This window comes from Muntiacus reevesi, chromosome 22 (assembly GCF_963930625.1).
Source record: "Muntiacus reevesi chromosome 22, mMunRee1.1, whole genome shotgun sequence".
Classification (NCBI taxonomy): domain Eukaryota; kingdom Metazoa; phylum Chordata; class Mammalia; order Artiodactyla; family Cervidae; genus Muntiacus; species Muntiacus reevesi.
Window position 1 is genome coordinate 13,520,155 of NC_089270.1, and position 13,026 is coordinate 13,533,180.

Here is a 13,026-nt window from a genome sequence, read left to right on the forward strand (position 1 = left end):
TTTATACTACACGTGGAAGAGAGCACCTGGGGCCTGGCACAGGCAGGGACCCATGAACTGTCGGACAGATGGACGTACAGGAGGGACAGATGATGAAGGATGAAAGGTAGCTGGTTGGCTCCCTGGAGAGTGTTGGATGCAGAGATGGAACAGTGAATGAGATGATAGAGGGTGGGTAGAAGAGAACATGGATGAGTGAACAAGAGATTGGGTGAATGGGTGGAAAGGTGGATGGGGGGCTGAGCAGGTGGACAGATGATGGGGAGGTGGCTGGATTGGTGAATGGGTGAGTGAAGTTGTATGGGTGGACGGGTGACAGCAGGTGGGTGGATGGGTGAGTGGATGGAATGAAGGAGGGGTGGACGGGGATGGTGGTTTGGAGGGGTGGCTGAAGAGGAAGACTGGGGAATGAAGGAGTCCATGACTTGACTAAGTGGCTGGGCAAGAAAGTTAAGAGGAAAGCAGAAAATCACTCGCGCCCTGGGTTGTGGTCACTTACCAGATTACGGGGACCAGCGGGGGCCTTGCTGAGCGCTTCCTCCCTGGGGGCCTGGGCTCCCAGTTCCCCCCGCAGGCTCTCGTTGTGCTGGGTGAGCTCCTCCACCTGGGCCTGCAGGCCAATCTCCGACAGCTTCAGCCCGTAGATGCAGCAGCGCAGCTCTTCCAGCTGCCCGCGGAGCCGCCGCTCGGTGGCGCGCTGCTCCCGCAGCCGGCGCGCCGCCTGATCCCGCTCGCGCTCGCCGCGCTCGGTCCTGGCCCGCAGCGCGCGCAGCTCCGCGGCCCCTTCGGAGGCGCCTCGGGGGTCGACCGGACCCGGGCATCGGGGGCCGCCGGGGTTCGGGGCGTCCAGCTCGGCCAGCAGGAGGCCGGCGGCGCGGCAGAGGCGCCGCACGTCCAGCTCCAGCCGCTGCACCTGCGCCCGCAAGACGCGCTCCTGCTCGCGCACCAGGCGCAGCTGGCGCCGCTGGATTCGTCGGCCGCGCTCCAGGGCCGCCGCCTGCCGCCCCAGCGCCGCGTCCTTGCGCCGCAGTCGCTCCCGCAGCCGCCGCAGCCGCCACCGCTGCCGCCGGACCGCGCGCTCCTTCTCCCGAACCTACGAGTAGGCGGTGGAGGAGGGCGTCAGGGAGGGGGCCCGGGGTCTCACCGAGCCTGTCCGTATTTGAAACTTTGATATTTTGTTGTTCAGCGTGCCTTTTCTTTTCGCATTAATTTTTGCATTAAAATATTGCTTCGAATATTATTTATCTCAATGACTGTTACTGGCGCCCTCTTAAATGTTGCCCAGGACGCAAGTGCCTTCCTTCACCTCTTGAGCTCCAAGGACTCAGGGAACCTTGGTCAGGATGGGGACCGGCTGGTGCACACTGGGAGGGCCAGTGGTTCCAACGCGGAATACCCCCACACCAGTTTGAAAAGAGCTGCCACCTGGACCCACCCCCCACCCCCAAGTGTCGCTTCTTCCATGCCAGAACCTCCCAGACCTCTCCACTGCCCGGTGCCTGAAAGGTCCATGCCTGGCCCAGTAAGGGTCAGCTGACCATGACTTCTGGCCGAGACAAGATCAACAGTGTCTCAGCAGCCATTCCTTACTGTGAATACGACCCTGGGAGCTACTGAGAAGTGACCTGCAGAATGTCAACCGGCTAAAAGTCACTGATCTACCACGTGTCTGTCTCAAACATTTTTGTTTCTGCATGGCTCCCTGCCTGTCCGAACACACCTCCCTGTTCTTAAACCTTGACCTCGCAGACCCATGGGCTGTACACTGGACAAGGGTGACCCACTCCCTGCAAAAAAACAAGGTCCTAGCCTAATATTCAGAATTAATTTATGCACATGGGTAGACCTGCCTTACTGTTAAGATTTCTTTCAACTGTTAGTACCTGTGCATATATTCCTTAAGAGCTTGCAGAAGACAAAACAAAGAAGAGCAAATGAGAAAGAGGAAACCTGAGAACAGCTTGGTAGACTTTGCTTTTAGGGGGAATTGGGGCAGATGAAACTGAAGTCAGATTCCCTGCAAGGGCTGCTTGACGGGGCGAATCCTGTGGTCGGTGATGCTTGGAGCCCAGAGCTCCACTACCTAGACGGGTCTACCTCGATCACCTTTGGGAGTGACTACAGGTCACCACAGAAATGAGGCGTCTTTGTATGCAAGTGATTACGGTGAATATAGATAACAGTAGGGCAAACAGTCATTTGGCAGATATCAGGTACAAAGGGCAGAATTCACACACTCCTGCAAACTTGCTCTGAAATGCAGATAGTTCCAGGCAGAAGTGGAGGGTTAGCATCTGGCCTGGGTTGAAGCTGAGCCAAGCGGTCTCCCAGGGGGTCCTGAGCCAGCCCCCTCACCACTCTGAACGTTTGCCCTTCACCTGGAAACAGGGTCCTGTGACTGGACGTTCCCAGGAGCATCCTGATGACAGGAGAACGCAATGCAAGGTGGGTGGGCCACAGAATTGCAGGTCCTGCAGTGTCTGGAGCTCACTCTCAGCATTTCTCTGGCTTGTCACCCTCACTTCTGTCTCCCCATCAGAGTATGAACCTCTGGTGATTGCAGAGCTTTGCATATATTTTTCAAATTTATTTTATTTTTTTGGCCACACCACGAGGCATGAAGGAATATTTCCCTGACTAGGGATCGAACTCATGCCCCCTGCAATGGTGTTAGGGGAAGCACACTGATTGAAACCGCCCACCCTGGCCAGGCACCATAGTAACCATTTGCATGAGTTGTTTTATGACAGGAGATCCTGATAAGGAATATGGAACTAATAAGCCACCACCAACTGGAAGAGTTTGGGAAAGGTCAAAATGAGACACCGCGTGTCTGTCCACTTCCCAGAATCCCTCTCGATAGCATCCATCTTGGCTGAGCGATGCGTGCGCCACCAGGAAAGACTCTGAATTAGAATGATTGGCCAAAGACCACCCGGAAACTAATCCCATCACCATAAAACCCCAGACTGGGAGCCACACGGCAGAGCAGTTCTCCTAGGTGCCCTTACCTACTGCTCTCCACCCGGGTGCCCTTTCCCAATAAAATCTCTTGCTTTGTCAGTATGTGTCTCCTTGGACAATTCATTTCCGAGTGTTAGACAAAAGCCCAGTTTCGGGCCCTGGAAGGGGTCCCCCTTCCTGCAATAATGGAAGCACTGATTCTTAAACATTGGACCGCCACAGAAGTCCCAGGACTGTGTATGCTTACCTGGGGAACCCTACATGTAAATAAGGCTTTATTACAGGCTTTATTACAGGATTTTCTACAAAGAGATTACATGGTTGATGGCGGGAGCCAACACAACACCACTGTATCTCGGGTTAAAAAGTCCTGGATCTTGATGATGATGGCCTGTGAACCCAGGAGGAAAGACTCACCTTTCTGCACCTAAAGTTCAATGTAAAGGGAGACAGCGGCCCTTGTGTGTCTCCCTGGATCTCAAAGCTAACTTCGATTTAATTGAACTTCTTATCTTCCCTGCTTCACCCCTATTTCCTTTAAAAGTTAATCGATCTGATGTTTTTCAAACTTTTTGGACTGCTTCCCACAGTAAGAAACATCTTTTAAGAACATGGCCCGTTACACACGTGGCAGGCATTGACAACCGAAATAAGCTTCACGAAACAGCACTCCCCTTCACACACACAATGATGCCCTTTCATATTTCCTAGTCAATTCCATCTTTAAAGGCGGGTTGCAAGTTACAGAATTGATTTCACAACCCACTGGTGGGAGTCAACCTGCAATTTGACAATTGCTGTGCCTGCCTGTGAGTAGCAATTTGCTACAAGAGGATGCCTCTCAGGATCTTTGGGTCTCTGCCCACCAAGTCTCTGCTCTCCAGCCTTCGTCTTTTCTCCCCTGGAACATTTCAATAAAGACTAGTAATTACAAAAGCAACTAGTGCTATTTAAATGCCTACTGTTGTGAGTGTTTTACACGTATTAACTGATGCTGAAGCTGAAGCTCCATTACTTTGGCCACCTGATGTGAAGAACTGACTCATTGGAAAAGACCCAGATGCTGGGAAAGACTGAGGGCAGAAGGAGAAGAGGGTGACAGAGGATGAGATGGTTGGATGGCATCACTGACTCGATGGACATGAGTATGAGCAAGCTTCGGGAGCTGGTGATGGACAGAGAAGCCTGGCGTGCTGCAGTCCAAGGGGTTGCAAAGTGTTGGACACAACTGAGTGGTTGAACTGAACTGAACTCTCTTAAGGTGTGTATGTGCTTAGTTGCTTAATTGTGAACGACTCTTTGTAACCCCAGGCTCCTTAACCATGGGATCCTCCAGGCAAGATTACTGGAGTGGGTTGCCATTTCCTACTCCAGGGGAATTTTCCCAACCCAGGGACTGAACCCCTGTCTCTTGCATCTCCTTCACTGGTAGGTGGACTCTTTACCACTGTAGGTGGACCTCTTTACCCCTCTTTTCCACCTGGAAAGCCTAACTCCCTTAAATCAGACAACAATTTAGGAAGGTTGGTACTATATCATTCCCATTTCACAGATGAGGAAACTGAGGCCCAGAGAGGTTAAGTCACCTGGCCTACATCACAGAGCTTGTGAGTGGTAGAACCAGGGTTTGGCTCCAGACATCTGTCTCCAGAGCCTAATCCCTTAACCACCCACTTCTTCTCCAGTTATGTTCTAACTTGCCCCCTCCCTCCACCACCTCTCTCTCCCATTCAATTAGAGTGATATCCCCGAAACCTTGACTTAAGCCTCTCCTGCCCAAAGTCCTGCTCCCCCTTGGCTTTCAGACTTTGGTTCACGCCGTGGCCCTGACAATCTGTCCTCCCTGGGACCCTCCTGTCTTAACTCCTGGTCCTGGCATGCTCTTCCAAACTTCCGTGCCTTGCCCAAGCTCTTACCCACCCTTGCATGCTATTCCCGCAAGGCCCAGCTCACAGGGCCCAGATCACTGTAGCCTCCCCTGCTTCCGAAAGCACACTGTTGCCCACACGTTTCCTCATGGCTCCATCACCCGGTTTGGAGTTACTTGTGTCCCACCTGTGTCCCTGCCCACAAGCCAGCTCCTGAGGGCAGAGACCCGGCATCAGTCCTTCCTCTTGTTCTTAGGCCAGAGCTGGCTCCCCTGATGTCAGGCACCAGATCCACAGAAATGAACCTCTGGCCAGAGCTCCTAGTGGGAGCTCCCACAGGCCAGCCAGTGGACCCCAGTCAGAGCCCTGTGAGGTCGCAGGGCAGGATGCAAGCCCCATTTTACAGATGCAGCAGTTGAGGCCCAGGAAAGTCACGTGACCTGGCCCAGGTCCACTGGCCCCTGCCTGCACTGTTAGAATTGGGACCCCTCTCACCCCTCCTGTCTGGCTCTCCCAGCCCGCCCCATGGTCTATATTCAGGCGCAGCTGCTGCCACGTCCAAACCCATAGGGTGACTCTGCTGGGACAAGAAAAAAAGTGCTGGAAAGAAGGAGAAGGGGCTGTGTACCTGGCTGGCAAGCTCCCCCTGCAGTGCGTCCAGCTGCTCCTGGGCCTGGAGAGAGGCGCTTCGCTCCTGGAACACGCGTGTGCTCAACTGGTCCACCTTGTGGAGGAGGTTCCTCTCCGACAGCTCCAGCTCCTGAATCCTGCGCATCAAAGCAGCAAGGAGCTTACTCAGTGTTGAGTCCTGCCCCGGCCACAGGTGCGAGGCCTCGCACCAAGGCCACAGAAGCAGGGCCCAGAACCAAGGACACCTCTGAGGCTAATTGAGCCCCTTTGTAACTTGCCAAAAAGCCCCCTGATCATCACTAACAAGCTCCCTGACTCCCAATTAGGCAAAGATGCCCACTCCAGTAAACACCCTATCGCACCCCAACCAGTCACCTAACACCAGCCATCCAGCAGGAATTGTCTTTGTCCTGAGGCTATCAACACTGGCTACTGACCCACAAAAACTGTCGACTCTCCCTGGCCCATCAGGAGTCATAGGCCTGCTGCACGCACAGTGCCCACTTTATACCTGCTCTTTGTTCCTAATAAACTCACTCTTTTCTGCAGTACTGTGTCTAAAAATTCTTTTCCAACTCGTGCTCAGACTGCCCAATGCTCAGGATGCAGTAAGCGTGGCCTAAGGCTTTCACAGACAGCGGGATCATCTTTTTTTTTCTTTCTTCTGTTTTTTGGTCAATTTGATACTCAGGCAAAAATAATGACATTTTATAAAACATTCATACATATCTTTTTCAAGATAATCTAAAATACTTCGGGGGCCTCTCTTGAAGAACAAGGCACCAGGAATCTTAACAGTGTTCTCAACCCTTCAACACTAAACCAGTAATTCCCAGTACAGGTCATGCCAATGAAGAAGGACTGACCCCAAACCAAACATCTGCATTGTCTCGATTAATCCTCATGTGATCAGCCTGAAAGTGGGCTCCTTTTCTCCTATTTCACACATGAGGAAACAGGATCAGAGAGGCCGGGCAACTTGCCCAAGGTCACACAGCATTATAGAGTCCAGGCTGCATTACACCCAAAGTTAAAGTGTTAGTCGCTCAGTCATGTCTGACTCTTTGCGACCCCGTGGAGTGTAGTCCACCAGGCTCCTCTGTCGGAATTGTCCAGGCAAGAAAACTGGAGTGGGTTGCCATCCCCTTCTCCAGGGGATCTTCCTGACCCAGGGATGGAACTTCAGTCTCCTGCATTACACAGGCAGATTCTTTACCATCTGAGCCATCGGGGAAGCCCGTGACTCCCAAACCCAGGCTCTAATCCTGTGCTCTGATGCTTTCCACTTGAGCTACCATCTTGCAAATCTCTTCTAAGGACATGATTAAAATGCAGAAAAAGCTTTTTGTGATTACAAAAACTCTGAATTACTTACTGAAGTGAGAAGTTGGAAATGACCTGTGTAATAGCTAGGGATGGCTAAGCCTCTGGAAGTCTTTTTAATTATCCAAGGAAGTGCTGAAGTTGTGTCATATGCAAAGTAATAACCAGGCTGGTAGTGAACCCTGGCCTCAGCTCCATAGACAGGAGAAGCGCGTGTTAATGGAGGGAAGCCAGAGGGAAGGCCTGCCTGCTGGCCCCACTGAGTGAGGAGGAGCGGCAATGACTTGTCTGTCTCCTGCCTCGTATCCAGGCCCCCTTCACGTGCCAGTCTTATTTCTGTAACAGATCACCATGAAACATTCGCAGCCTATGTGGACAAGCCCTCCCCATCCTCATCCTTCACCCAGCTCCACACCAGGTGACCTGCACCTCCAGGACAGACTTTGCCTCCCTGGGAGAGGACCCAGCTTTGTCCCCTGGCTCTGCCACTCACCAGTCATGAGGCCTTAACAGGGCTCATTCACTACTATGACCCCCAGGATCTTCATCTGTAAGAAGTAACTGCACCTTGCTCTGGAAGTGATTGCGATGATTAAACAAAATGGTGCACTGTTATTAATGATTAGGCCAAGAGCCCCCTCTCTTACTCCAGTTTTGAGGCCCTTGGGGAAGGTCTCTTAAGTGACAAAAGGGAGGGTGCCATCTTGTGTAGATTAAAACCATGTTCCTTCTAAAATGAACCAGAGGAATCGTGTTCACACTTACTCGCTCGGTCGTGTCTGACTCTTTGTGACCCCATGGACTGTAGCCCACCAGGCTCCTCTGTCCATGGGATTCTCCACACAAGAATACTGGAGTGGGTTGCCACTCCCTTTTCCAGGGAATCTTCCCAACCCAGGGATGGAACTAGCATCTCCTGCATTGGCAGGCGGATTCTTTACCACTGAGGCACCAGGAGAGGTTAATCGGTCAGAGAGTTGGGAGAAGTACCTTCTGACTGATTATAAAATGTGGTGATACCTGAATGAGAAAGGAGAAGCCTAACTTTTTTAGTTTTTGAGACCAACCTGAAATATTAAATCTGAGACAATATTTAATTCTGGTATTATCCCATTACTTAAATTAAGCAGAAAATGACTAATCTCATTGTCAGGCTGAAAAAATGGCCTCCAAATATAACCAGGCTCTGCTCCTTGAGACATGGGAGCAGGTCTCAAGAGACTGTAGATGTGATTAAGTTAGGTATCTTGAGATGGAGAGATTATGCTGAATTATCTGGGTGGGACTAACTGCAATTATAACTGCTCTCATGAGAGAGTGGCAGAAGATGAGACCACGTGACCACTGAAGCAAGATTCTGCACTGCTGGCTTGAAGATGGGGAGAGGCCAGAAGCCAAGGAATGCAGCTATAAGGGCTGGAAAAGGTGGGCACAGATTTCCCCCTACCCCATGACTGTCGGCCAGTGAGGTTACTTTAGAACTTCTACCTCCAGAACTGAAAGACAATGAATATGTGTTGTTTGAAGGCAGCACATTTGTAGTAATTTGCTTTAGCAGCTACAGAAAACCTTTTTGTTGTTGTTTAGTTGCTCATTCATGTCCTACTCTTTGCAATCCCATGGACTGTATATAACCCAACAGGTTCCTCTGTCTATGGGATTCTCCAGGCAAGAATACTGGAGTGGGTAGACACTTTCTTCTCCAGGGGATCTTCCCAACCCAGGGACTGAACCTGCATTTCCTGCAATGGCAGGCAGATTCTTTACCACTGCACCACCAGGAAAGCCCCTAGGACATATAGACACACTCAACAGGTAAGAACTAGACAATGAAAATACCTTTTTCACTGATTAGTGACAAGTTGAAAATATATTTACTCTGTAGAGCTGCAAAGAGTGCTATGAAACTGGGAGACTCTATCAGGGAACTTCCACCAGGAAAAATTGGTGCCTTGTTGCTGCAGTACCAGTGGGCAGGCGGCTTGGGTCCAAGTCCCAGTGCCCCTACGTGGCTGTGTGTGTGACTGGGGACAAGTTATTAAATACTTAAGCCAACACTTTGATTTCCCTACCTAGAAATTGACGATACTGATATTACTTCATTTAAAATATTTTTTAAGGATTAACTCACCCTGTTTATTTAACTTATACTCAGAGTACATCATGCGAAATGCCGGGCTAGATGAAGCACAAGCTGGAATCAAGATTGCCGGGAGAATATAAAAAACCTCAAAAATGCAGATGACACCACCCTTATGGCAGAAATTGAAAAACTAAAGAGCCTCTTGATGAAAGTGAAACAGGAGAGTGAAAAAGTTGGCTTAAAATTCACCATTCAAAAAGCTAAGATCATGGCATCCAGTCCCATCACTTTATGGCAAATAGATGGGGAAATAATGAAAACAGTGAGACATTTTACTTTGGGGGGAGCTCCAAAATCACTGCAGATGGTTGACTGCAGCCAGGAAATTAAAAGACACTTACTCCTTGGAAGAAAAGCTATGACCAATCTAGACAGCATATTAAAAAGAAGAAACATTACTTTGCCAACGAAGATCCATCTAGTCAAAGCTATGGTTTTTCCAGTAGTCATGTATGGATGTGAGAGTTGGACTATAAAGAAAGTTGAGCGCCAAAGAATTGAAGCTTTTGAACTGTGGTGTTGGAGAAGACTCTTGAGAGTCCCTTAGACTGCAAGGAGATCCAACCAGTCCATCCTAAAGGAAATCAGTCCTGAACATTCATTGGAAGAACTGATGCTGAAGCTGAAGCTCCAATATTTGGCCACCTGATGCGAAGAACTGACTTACTGGGAAGATGCCAAGAAAGATTGAAGGCAGGAGGAGAAGGGGACAACAGAGGATAAGATGGTTGGATGGCATCACCAACTTGATGGACATGAGTTTGAGTAAGCTCCAGGAGCTGGTGATGGACAGGGAAGGCTGGTGTGCTGCCGACCATGGGGTTGCAAAGAGTCGGACATGACTGAATGACTGAACTGAACTGAATTGAACTGAAGGATTAAGCCTGTCAAGCATGTAAACAGTGCCTAGCCCAGAGCTGCTGCTGCTGCTGCTGCTGCTGCTAAGTTGCTTCAGTCGTGTCCGAGTCTGTGCGACTCCATAGACGGCAGTCCACCAGGCTCCCCGGTCCCTGGGATTCTCCAGGCAAGAAGACTGGAGTGGGTTGCCATTTCCTTCTCCAATGCATGAAGCTAACACTCAACAAATATACGGTTATTATTAATTTTGTTGCATGTAGGTTGGAAGTGAATTTGTAACAATGATGGTGTTATGGGGTGGGAGTGGGGTTCTCTTTCTCAAATTTCTAACACTGTGGTTGCATTAGTTTTACCATAAATACTTTAAAATTTTAACACTTTAAAGGAAATGAAATCCAATGTACACTATCGATCTTTTACTGTACCTTACCTAGAGGAAATCCATGGCGACATTAGCCTGAAGTCTATATTCACAATTGTGCATTCAGACCCTAGCTTCAGCTCTTAGTGACCCTGGATAATGTAATTCATCCTCTGAGTTTCCCCATCTGGAAAAGGGGCTCATATCACTGTGTGTCACTGGGTTCAAGTAACAGCTATCTTCACCCGTGTGTGGGAGGGCCTGCACTGTGGCCCACGCCACAGGCTCTTGGTAAGCCTTAACTCTTTTTCTCCCAACCCTTGCCATGAATCTTGCTTTCCCTTCCACCCTGCTTCTGTGGGACACAGCCCACATTTGGGGAAAGGAATGGCTACAGAGGACATGAGAACTGAGGACCCAGCCCACATTTCCCCACAGGCGAGTACCCCAGCCACAGAGGCCCTTCCCCTCCATCACTCATGGTGCCTCCAGGCTAGTCTGTCTCTTCATCACATGGAAGGGTCTCCTCTGGCAGGGGTTTCCCACCCATCTTTTCCAGGCCTGGTGACCTCATTTTCATTGCCAGGTAAAACCAGCTGTGGGTTATACTTTCATCTCTCCAGGGCTGGGACTTTGCCTTTTTCAACTGTCAATCCCTAGAACCTGTGTTTTGAACTGAATATGTGTATGTGTGTGTTAGCCGCTCAGTCATGTCCGATTCTTTATGACCCCATGGACTGTAGCCTGCCAGGCTCCTCTGTCCATGGAATTCTCCAGGCAAAAATACTGGAGTGGGTAGCCCTCCCCTCCTCCAGAGGATCTTCCCAACAACCCAGGGATCAAACTCAGGTCTCTTGCATTGCAGGCAGATTCTTGAACGTCTGAGCCACCAAAGGAAACCACTTTGGACCAATTATGTCCCCTAAAACTCATATGTTGAAATTAGCTAACCCCAGTACCTTAGAATGTGACACTATTTGGAGATAGAGTTTTTTTAAGAGGTGATTTAGTTAAAATGAGGTCATGAGGATGGGCTTTGATCCCATCTGACTGGTATCCTTAAAAGAAGAGGAGACAGACGTGCACAGAAGACAGAGAGAGAAGGCAGACAACATCAAGCCATGGGGAGCAGTCTCAGAGAAACCAGCCCTGTGCACACCTTAATTTTTGACCTCCAACCTCCAAGACTAGGCATCAAACAAGAACAGAGGCTTTGGATAGAGGCCTGGATTCAAATGCCCCACCTCTGGACCATGCTGCTTCCACGAGGAAAACAGAGCCTGTGCCAGGAGGTTCCGCTGTCTTCATGCTGGGCTATGCTCAGTCGTGTCCGGCTCTTTGCAGCCCCACGGACTGTAGCCCACCAGGTTCCTCTGGCCATGGGATTTCAGCAGGCGAGGATACTGGAGTGGGCTGCCATCTCCTCCTCCAGGAGACCTTCCTGATCCAGAGATCGCACACACGTCTCTTGCATCTCCTGCCCTGGCAGACAGATTCTTTACCGCTGAACCACCTGGGAAGCCAGGAGGCCCAGCAGTGAGAATCAAACAAGCACAGGGAATCTGCTGCAAACATGATGGAACAGATGAAAGGCCAGACAGGGCGGACAGGCAGCCCAGAGGCTAGCCACCACTGGGGCCACTTCTGCCTCTGGGGCTGGAAGGACAGACAGACAGAAGGTGGAGGTACCAGGGCCCGGGAGCAGGACCACAGAGGACGCCAAATGCATGACTGAATGGCAGCTGCTGTGGGAGACGTCACCCGGCGCGGAAGAGCGCGGGGAGAACCCTGACTTCTCCTTCCTCCTCCCTTCAGGGCCTCGCACTGGCTGGATCCACATGAGAGCAGTGAGCAAGGGGGCCTGGGGACAGGCTCAGTGCCTGTGGTGCAGAGCAGAGGACAGGGAAGACCGGAGCCAGAGGCTGCTGGAACGGTGGCTGTTTCGCCTGCATCCTCAGCCACAGAATGGCTTCCCTGGTGGCTCAGATGGAAAAGAATCTGCCTGCCAATCCAGGAGACCCAGGAACGATCCCTCGGTTGGGAAGACCCCCTGGAGAAGACCATGGCAACCCACTCCAGTATTCTATCCTGCCTGGAGAATTCCATGGGCAGAGGAGCCTAGCAGGCTACAGCCCACGGAATCACAGAGTCGGACTCGACTGAGCGACTAACACTTCCCTTTCTTTCAGCCATAGAAACGATTTAATGCACCCTTCTACCACGATGAGGAGGCCCCAGGATTCGTAACGTACCCAGAGAAGAGGTCCAAAGGGTATATTTACCTGCTCCTCAGCCCAGATTCCGACATCATGTACTTGTCCACAGCTGCCAACAGCTTCTGCTCCGAGGATTCCAGCTGCTTGCTGAGTGTTCCTGTGTCCATGTCTGGGCTTCCAGCTGCTCCTTCTGAAAAACACCCCTGCTCCTCACCACTCTCCTCTACATCCTGAAAGATCCAGGACGTGTCGATCTTCACATCAACATTCATTATATCAAACCCATCACTGCTGGGGGCTCTGACAACATAACTGAAACTTTTTTCAGTCCGTTCTTTAGCAGTCGGCTCCATCCCGTACATGGTTCATGGACCAAGACTGAATAAAATTAAGCGAATCTGCAACATTGACTTTCTGGAGATTTCCAGGTGGCTGCGGTGGCTTCAGATTGTGCAGGAAAATATCCTTTGAGGAGGGCAAGAACAGGTGAATTATTTATGAGTGGCAGACTTGGGTTTCACCTGCACAAACGTCATACAATATGAATGAAAGCCTCTCATTTTACAAGTCAGCATGCTCACACTCATCCAAAGCAGAAAAGTCACTTGGAGTTACAAACTGAATAATGTGTACAAAGAGGTAAAATAAAATTTCCAGGCAGGA

At 50.5% G+C, this 13,026-nt stretch overlaps 1 protein-coding gene across 1 annotated transcript in view; it reads right to left on the reverse strand.

Moving 5' to 3' along the window:
- C22H4orf50 (chromosome 22 C4orf50 homolog) overlaps positions 1-12,716 on the reverse strand; it is a 59,097-nt gene extending 46,381 nt beyond the window's left edge. Inside the window, exons 1-3 of the mRNA XM_065914117.1 lie at positions 12,430-12,716; positions 5,461-5,599; positions 500-1,093 (exon numbers count right to left, since the gene is read on the reverse strand). Coding sequence (XP_065770189.1) covers positions 500-1,093; positions 5,461-5,599; positions 12,430-12,716 — 1,020 coding nt within the window. The remainder of the gene's footprint in view (positions 1-499; positions 1,094-5,460; positions 5,600-12,429) is intronic.
- Positions 12,717-13,026: the final 310 nt, after the last annotated feature.